This window comes from Arachis ipaensis, chromosome B04, assembly GCF_000816755.2.
Source record: "Arachis ipaensis cultivar K30076 chromosome B04, Araip1.1, whole genome shotgun sequence".
Lineage (NCBI taxonomy): Eukaryota > Viridiplantae > Streptophyta > Magnoliopsida > Fabales > Fabaceae > Arachis > Arachis ipaensis.
The window spans coordinates 127,339,224-127,348,768 of record NC_029788.2 but is presented as its reverse complement, the minus strand read 5'-3'; the positions used below and the strand labels follow the sequence as shown (position 1 = coordinate 127,348,768).

The 9,545-nt window shown below is 33.4% G+C and overlaps 2 protein-coding genes across 3 annotated transcripts; one reads left to right on the top strand and one right to left on the bottom strand.

Annotated features, from left to right (window-relative positions):
• On the top strand, positions 1,248 to 4,470 carry LOC107635322 (binding partner of ACD11 1). Its single transcript, XM_016338777.2, has 5 exons — positions 1,248 to 1,448; positions 2,064 to 2,251; positions 3,087 to 3,162; positions 3,573 to 3,689; positions 3,784 to 4,470. Exons 2-5 carry the CDS (start codon positions 2,136 to 2,138, stop codon positions 4,237 to 4,239), a joined length of 765 nt encoding a protein of 254 aa, XP_016194263.1. The 5' UTR covers positions 1,248 to 1,448; positions 2,064 to 2,135; the 3' UTR covers positions 4,240 to 4,470.
• Positions 7,319 to 9,539, bottom strand: LOC107635321 (uncharacterized protein At3g28850-like). Of its 2 annotated transcripts, XM_016338775.2 has the most exons (2): positions 9,058 to 9,539; positions 7,319 to 8,937 (listed from the first exon to the last, which is right to left on the bottom strand). In XM_016338775.2, exon 2 carries the CDS (start codon positions 8,868 to 8,870, stop codon positions 7,587 to 7,589), a length of 1,284 nt encoding a protein of 427 aa, XP_016194261.1. In that variant the 5' UTR covers positions 8,871 to 8,937; positions 9,058 to 9,539; the 3' UTR covers positions 7,319 to 7,586. The 2 variants fall into 2 exon arrangements, with proteins under 2 accessions (XP_016194261.1, XP_016194260.1); XM_016338774.2 differs by having other exon boundaries at positions 7,319 to 9,539.

The following is a 9,545-nucleotide window of genomic DNA, read 5'->3' as shown; positions in this document are numbered from 1 at the left end:
CAACAATTCTACATATTAGATATAATATATATGTATGTATAGATGTGAGTTGATTAAATAAAATAATTTTATATTATTGTTCCTATAATATTGTCAATAATTGAAAATTAAATGCAAAATATGTGGGTGCATATCAACGCTAGTTGTAAATAAATTGAAAAGCCAATGAAGAAAAAGACGAATATTAAAAACATATATAGTTGAATAAAAAAACTAAAATGAAGCCGAAAATGATATGGTTTGGTCATTAGTGTCTTATGTTTTGGGTGTTCTTGTGTTAAGCTTCAGGAAGAAAACTATATCATTTTCACCAAGTTATTTTTTTTTTTTTTGCTTAAAACAAAATTGGGTTTGCTTTTTCGGATTTTGTAGGACCTTGTTCTTATATTCCAGGACTCAATAATTGCGACGAAGTGTGGGCCAAGGCCTAGCTACTAGCTAGAGTACTCAATGCGTATAAATTACAGGATTTAGTCTGGCCCAAAAAGGTAAGCCCAAAACATAATGGTGATTACTCAAAATATCCATAAAGAAATGACACACCTAAAGGCCCATTTATTCTGAAATTTAGATTATGACAAAAAATCCTGAAATCTAGATATTTCAGAGAGTACTAAGTACTAACTAGCTCTGGATTCAAAAAAAGAAAACTAGCTCTGGATTCAAATGACATTTCGCACTTAACCACAATTAATCCATATCCATATGTCTAACAAAAAACAAGAGAAAAAGAGAAATAAGTCCTTAACCTTTTGATTCGTAGACATTTAAATCTTTAATATTAATCAATTTGGACCTTCATTTAGTTTCAACTAATTTTTAGCCTAGTTATACCTAGATTTCTAATTGCTAACGTATAACTCATTCCAATAGAAAATTTGTAAATATTTATTAGCAAACAAGCTATACAATGACTAACCTCTACAAAAACAGTTAATAATTATGTAAATTAATTTAAGTTGATATAATAATTAGTTTATTAATTTATTTAAATAAATATTAAATATTCAAATTTTGCTATATATGTGTAACCATTTATTAGACAACGACAAACCCTTAAATTTCGGATGTGAAAATAACTGTAAGGATGCAATAAGAAGTTTCTTGTTGTTATAGTATTAGAGCCGTATTTTACTTTCATTAAGACACCAACTACCACATACTATTTCCCACCAATCAAATGATGAAAAAACGGGACACATGCATTCAAAGAATAATCAACACCGTCATTCAAATATTCAACTATACGCGCGTGTAATCCACTTCCACACTCACTACCTTTTCTTTTTGTCAAAATAATAATAATGTCTCCAAATATGACCAACAAAACATGATCCTACTTTGGATTGGTTCGCCGCTCTCTTTCATTCATCTCTGCAAGTAACACAATTCTGCTTCAGTTAACAGTAACTCTTTCACCAATTTCAATCTTGCTTCACTCTTTCAGGGTACTTTACTTTCACTATCTTTGATTTTCCATAATGTTCTTTTTTTCTTCCAATTTTTAAGGCCTTGTTTGGTTACATGTCCTTGTTCTGTTCAGTGCCTCACTTCTTCATGATCAAATCAATCTGGGAATTTTTTTAAAAGCTTGTTAATTTTGGATTCTTTTGATCCTTGATGATCAAACCCAATTGGGGATTTTGGGAATTGGAACAGTATGCATTGGTTGTTGGTGGTGTTTGTGAGTTTGGACATTGATGTTATGTTCCCTTTGCATGTCAGGACCTGATGTGTGATTAAATAGCAAATAATCAAATTAGTAATTAAAAAGTTAAAAACTTTGTGGTTTGAGAGCATTGTTTTGTGTGCTGAAATTGAGGCTCATATGTGTTTGGGACCACTACATGTTTTTGGAATTCAGCATCTAGTAAGATAGCTAGATAGATAATGTTTTTAACTCTTATGCTTATCTTCATTGTTTGTTACTTTGTTCATTCTTGAACTAAGCTTATGAGTAATGAGTTTCTCAAGTGACATTAATAAATTTCCTTGCAGGGTTATTCACTCTCTATTTTGTTCTAATCACTTGTTAAGGTTTTGACCAACATTGCTTTCTGCAGGTTTGTTGAATTGAATCAAGGTTCATTTTGTTTTCCTTCCAAATTGAGAAATTTTGTTTTCACTTTTCAACTATGTATCCTGGTGGTTACACTGCTGAAGTTACAAGCTTATCCCCAAGAGCTACAGAAAAGGATGTGCACAATTTCTTCACATATTGTGGCATAATTGAGAATGTCGAAATCATCAGGCAATGTTTCTCAACCTTTATTCACTGATAAAAGTATATTATATTGAAATTGAATCATTGTTGCTAGTTTTTGTGATCAAGTGTTGACTTCGATTAGATTGTATAGTTTGGTATTCATGGTTCTATAAAAAATGTTGGAAAGTCTCAATTCTTCTGCATTTTTCTTTATGTAGGTTGCGTATTGAATTTCTACCAAGTCTTGATATTAATATAATTTTTAGACAATATAAATGAAATGAGTAGCTATTTTTATTCTTGGAATACGTATTTTGAATATGTTTTAAGATCATACAAGTATTTCTGGTGTGATGGACGATTATACGAACTTGTGATATTTGTCTACAAGACAATGCGAGTAAGTCGCAAATGTTAATACTGGTAGAATATTATCCCTCAATTTGAGAGAGACATTAGTGTTTCTATATTGGAGGATGTGTTTATGTCCATTACTTTCTTTATATTTGATAGATTCCAGATTATCTCAAATTCTTTTGAGCTTCCTTTGTCTATATATACTTTTGCAATGTATTGAGCTATTTCGCAATATGTCTATTCAAAGGTTTTTCATTACTAATTGCTGCTGTTACAATTAAGGAAGTCATAGATTTCTCTTTCTAATTTACATTGCCATAATGTTTATTCTTTTCTGAATAATAAGATAAATAAAAATCAGCATGCTGAAATAGACTATTTTAAAGATGTTGATATGGGTTTGTTCACTTCACTCCACAGTTCTGTTGAATATAAAGAATGTATACTTGTAAGTTGCAAGGTTCAAATGATATCATGGAAATAATAATAGGAAGAACTTGTTCTTGTCATTGTCAAGATACAGATCCGATGAATGTTCATCCACTGCATATGTGACTTTTAGAGATGCTTATGCCTTGGAAACTGCATTGTTGCTGAATGTAAGTTGTTTTCCCTGTTGCTTCTTTGATCACTTTGTGAATATCGCGGATCAAAATTTGGCGTAATATACCATAGATTTCTTTCTCTTGAATTTCTACTAATGCGCGCTACATAAATATCGTTTTTAGTTGATGCTGATTTGTTTAGCATTGAAGTGCAAGATGAATATGAAACCTCTTCAAATCACTTTCAAGTTCTGTCTGATCAAGCTAATAATTGAGTTTTAGTTCAGCATGTAAATATTAATAACCCTTGTTAAGTATTAATTCGGATTAACATGTAATGAAAATTATTAATCCAATTATCCAAAGGTGGTTGATGCATCACTCTCTCACTTTACAATCCAAATCCTTTGGTATTCTTGAATAATGTTTGCTAACCTGCATATTTTGGTGCAATGCAATTTCAGGGATCCATGATTTTGGACCAATGCATATGCATTTCGCGTGGTGCAGATTACATCGATGACTGCCATAATTGGAACAGTCATGAATCAAAGCCTGAATACAACGTTACTACCTCAGAAGTATGCTTGAAATTCTTCCTTAGGAATAATGTCTTTGTGTTTAGTTTGACCAAGTTGATATTCAACCATTGATTAACACTATTTTCTTCAACAGGACATGCATATGGATAAGTTTGTTTCTTCCCCTGGAGAAGCACTAGTTATGGCACAGGAGGTCGTAAAAACAATGGTAGCTAAGGGATATGTCTTGGGAAAAGATGCATTTGTCATGGCAAAATCATTTGATGAATCTTACAGTGTATCATCTACTGCGGCGACCAAGGTTGCCGAACTCAGCAGTAAAATTGGGTTAACTGACATAATCAATTCTGGTTCCGAAACCTTTAGATCCGTGGATGAGAAGTACCATGTTACAGACATCACTAAATCAGCTGCAACTGTGACCGGAACAACAGCTATAGTAGTGGCAACAGTTACAGGGAAAGCCGCTGTGGCGACCAGTAATGCCATTGTCAACAGCAAATACTTTGCAAAAGGGGCTCTCTGGGTTTCAGACATGTTGAGCCGTGCCTCGAAAGCTGCTGCTGATCTCGGGCAGCATGGGAAGTGAAACTCCAAAGATGTAAATTGATCTCATATATGTTCAACTGTTATATGTACTCAAAATAAACCAATAGAAATGCTTGTGTTATTGATCTGAGCTATAGAGTATGAGGATTGAACTTGTTTGTGTATCATTTTTAGAAATCAGAGAAAAATGTAGAGTTTCTGTGTTACATACATTGTTCCTTGTAAGTGTTGCATAATGTTAAACTAATGTTCATGTCTGAATTTTGGAGCATGTTAAATTGTTAAGAGACATGAAAGGTGATGCAGAGAAAAGATTCAATGCAGGTAAAGAAACTCTGATACCATGTTACGAATCATAACGAGAAGTTGAATATGGTAAGAAAGTTGAATACACAAGCAGATTATAACTTTATACATAGGGTGATAAATATTAAATATTTAACAAACACTATAATATTCCCTAGCTTGCTACATAAAAGATGATTAATTTTAGATTCAAGTAGATTTGTTGAATCAAGACATCAACCATCTTTTTCATGATGCATAACACAACCGGTTGTTACTTTTCAAATCATTAGCATTCAACAATCTTACATAATAACATGTGAACTAATTTCTAATATTTTTATGCTGCAACAGGTTGATTCCTTGCCAACCACACTCTTATACTTTTATGGTCATCTTAGCCAACATTATCTCATGGAATAAAACTAGATATTCATCATGCTCTTTACATCCCAACCACTACTTTTCCCTTTCCAACCTTGCTTTTTGCAATAATTAAATAAATAAAAAGCTTAGTTGCATCCATCTCAATTAATTGACTGTTCCTTTTCCCTTGATTCATTCCAACAGATTAACAAAACCATATTTGTGCTAAGTTTTACCTTGATAACATGCATCCTTGCCTATGTATATGTAGTGGTTGGATTCTTTGTCCTAGAGGACACTACTATTTAAGGAATTATATTAATTTAGTGAAAATTTCAAAATTACATGAAAGTGACAAGTCATTGGATATAACAACTCTACATCATCATCATCATCAAACAACTAAATCTTGTTCAAGCTAATTTGTAAGGGTGAAAGTTGAGAAATTATCATTTGCATTGCATCATCATGGTGCTTTAAGTACAAAAGTTTCAATAACCATTTTCTCCAAATAAAGTAGCATACCAAAAAGGCAAAAAGTCTTATTTGAAAGTAAAGCTACTAATTTATTTAATATATTATTTTTTCATACAAAGTCTTCAAAGTTGTGATGCACTCTTCCTTTTAATGTCAAAACTGTCCATATCAATTGGGGTCACTGACAAATAACAAATTGACAATGTTAGGTGAATTTGTGAACGTATATAAAAGAAAAATGTACCAACCTTGTGTATTCTACATCTAACACTATTATATCATCCACATAAATAAGCAATTGCCACCTTCAACCATTAACTGCATTGTAACTGTCATCTACCCTTAGCCACCTAAATGGATTGTGATTTGATTGGACAGCAAAGGAGACATGTAAACAATGGAATTTTTTCACTTGCCAGTATATGAACACATGTATATGATTAAAAGAAGACATAATTAGTAGGTATAAGGGGAAATAAAGGTTACCCATTTGGCACAAATCATTTGTATCATTCAGGTGTTCCTTAGTGGTGATTTATCTTTTGGATGGCACAACATGGAGTTTCAATTCTAAATTCCATGATCACATTCACATCAATTTGTTAGAAATTTATCATATAAGAATATGAATTTAAATTCTTATCGATGTAAAGTTTGTTTATATACTTACTCAGTCGTGTATATGTATATGTCTTAGTCTTGTACATTATCTTTTTTGGTTTCTCACGATATATTCTAACTCGACAAGTCAATAATTAATTCGCAGCAGATCTGAACTCCACTCAAGAGTTTATCGTTGACCAATAGATTTCTGAATACACAAGACAGGATTCTAACTCCCAACACTTACTTAATCGGAGAAGTAAATTGATCATTCAACCAATCCAAGTTGATTAGTCACAGTTTTGTACATTATCTAATATCGAATTCGTCTAAACTTTTGATATACCTAAAATAAAATACAATTTCTTCTTTCATTTTGATTAATATGGTAACAAATCTTGTGATGATGAATGGAAACTAGTCTAGAGAACCCTCTTTTCAAATTTTAAGCGCCTTTTCTGTAGTATATAGTATATATAGTAGCTATGAACTGTGGTTGATACCTGAAGTCAAATTTGGAGATTCTTCTTGTCTTTGGGAGTTTAGGACCATGTGGCCTATGCTGTGTCGTTTTGTTACTTATTTCCAAAGCAACGGACTAAAAGTTCAACTTATTTTAAACTTGATGTAGAAGAATCATAAACAATACAACATAGACAGACTAACCTTAAAATCAGAATCATAAAGAACTAACTAATCTTATGAAACATCTTTTAACTTCAAAAATATTTTATGTATGCTTTTGAAAGTTGTTAGTGCAGAAATAGTCTATTATCAGTTATTATAATAATTGTTATTTTTTAAGAAGGATAGTGGATATACATTCACATCACATGATTTGACTCAACTACAAACTTCTTTGGCCCGATTTGACCAACTAGTATGCTATTTTATGCCACCACTTAACTTGAGTATATATATATAAAATCCAAGAAAATATGAGTTGGTGAAAGCAGAGAATCAATATATAGCAAAAAGCACACACTTAGTCACTTACCATCTGCAGATAAATTGGGACTTAACAAAATTTTATATGATTAATTCTTCTATAACCAAGAAAGTGAGAAACTGTGATCCAATATAGGAGGCTGCAAAAAATGTGCTACCTACAAATGATACTGTGAATGATAAATTTGGTAGCACAAGGAAAATCATGGAAATTGCATTGAGCTCATAAGTCCAGAAATCATTCATCATTCAAGACCTCTAATGTATTGATGTAGTGACTCAAAACATTACATCTTTGAAATTGTAAAAAGGAGAATTCATCTTGAAGTAAAAGAATGCACATATACTAACTAAATTGGTAATTCACTTTGCACGAAAAGGAAATTTTATACAATACAACCCAGAATTCTTTCTTTCTTTCTTTGTATTTTTATTTTTATTGGATTTTTTTTTTTTTTTTGTGTGTGTGGAATGGAAAATTAAAAAAGTGTACACTATGCAACAAGCTGCAGTGGTTGTGCAAAAAAAAGACAAATTAGAACACATTATTTCACTCTTTCTATTGCACAATTCCATGATCTTCACTAATAGTATCAAGCATGCTAAAAAAAGTTCACTATACAACAAAATCTCACAGAGAAAATAAAAGACTAAAAACTCAAAAAAAGAAAAGGTCTTTATGTAAGTATCACCTGGAAGTATATGAAACTAATAGCAGCAATTGGGGCAACGAATTAGTCCATTTTCATTGCAATCAGGGCAACGTTGGAATCCACCATCATCACAATCACAATCTCGTTGCTCTTCTTCTTCATGATAACCTTCATAGTAGATTTTACAGCTTCCAGAACATGTTTCACAAGGAACAAATCTAACATCACCACATACCTCACAAACTTTCTCTTCAATCCTCTCACAACATTCCAATTTCTTCTCAAGCTTCCCATCTTCATGCAATCTCTGAATCTCTTCAGCTCCACCAATGTAGTTCCTCCCAACAAACACCTTTGGCAACCCTCCACCACTATATGCATCACCAAGAAGTTCTTTCAGCTCCTCCTTGAACCCCGAATGCATCGAAACATCCCTCTCATCCATCCTCAAATGCATCCCTTTGAGGATCATCCTCACCTGGCAACAATCCTCATAAGTCTTCCTCACCCCACGAAGGCTTGTGAAGTACAACACAACTTTTTCCTTCCCACAAGAAGAAGGATGAACAACAAGATCAACATCCTTCGAATTCGAAACTACTCGATCATCGTCACCCCCTCCTCCTCTGCCTTTGCTCTTCTTATTGGATACTTGTTTCTCTTCATCACACAATGTTGATGGCCTAAGGTGAAAAGGGCTTTCAGGTGATAGCTGCATCAATGATTTTCTAAAAGATGCAATGACTTCAGGATCAAACTCTGAGATTGCAGGGTTGAGTCTTGCTTCTTCTTCACTCATTCTAATCCACAATGACCTTGGTGGATCATCAACAAGTGCTTTTGATACTGGAGTTCTAAGTTCTGCTTGGACATCATCATCATCATCATCATCATCATCATCATCATCATCATCATCATCATCACCACCCTTGATATCAAAAGAGAAGCTCTTGAAGTGATTTGGTGACCTGTAAGGGCTTGTGTCCTCAAGCCCTGCCATCAATTCCCATGTGTTGATTGTTTCAGGTTCACCAGGTGGTGTTCTTGTTGGTGTTTTAGGAACAACTTTTGTCAACTTTTGCTCAATCATGTTGGACCAAGTCTTGGCTTCAACCAACTCCATTGAAAACTCTTCCTTCTTCTTAATCCCCTCCTTCTCTTTCTCTGGGATGAAGCTTGTTCCATGATCAAACCTGAAACTCTCACTGTTTGTAAGCATTTCTTTAGATGAAGGCTTTGGAGCAGGGGGATTGAGCTTCATGGTGTCTAGGGTGGTGGATTTGAGTGCCACAACATGGTAGTTATCACCTTCAGCTTGTGGAGGATGATGAACATGCATTGAGTAGCTTCTGGAAACAGGAGAATATGGAGCATTGCAATGGCGGCAACGTTTCTTTTGCTTGGAACTAGCACAACCCATGATCACAAAAAACAAAAATAATAAATTTTGACCATAAAAGAATAATTTTTTAAAACAAAAACTCAAACTTTGAGGTTTCAATTTTGGTGTGCCATTAAAGACTTACAGCAAAATTGAGAACCATGGAATGATCAATGATCAATGATCCACAGAATGGTGATTGCCGATTGTGGAAAGAAAAAGGGTGAAAAAAATTAAATAAAACAAGGCAATTCATCAATCACCATGTGTGCAAAAAACAAACCCACAATTTGTTTGCGTTTGTGATGATCATCATGAACATGTTGATGGAGATGCAAAGAAACAATGGCAACTAACTTTCAAAGATTGTTTTTTTTAATGTTGTTTTGTTCCAACGAGAGAGGAACAGAAAAAAATGGGAAAAAGGAGTCTGAAACTGAAGAAAAATCTGCAGAAAGAGAAATGGGAACGGAAGAATTTGGAAAGTGAATTGCTTAAAGGTCAAAGAAACGAGGCCAAGTGATTGATCAAGATCACCACTTTGATCCCACACGGTTTTTCTTTCTCTCTCTTGAATTTTGGAGAGAGAGAGAGAGAGAGAGAGAGAGAGGAAATGAAATGAACAACAAGAAC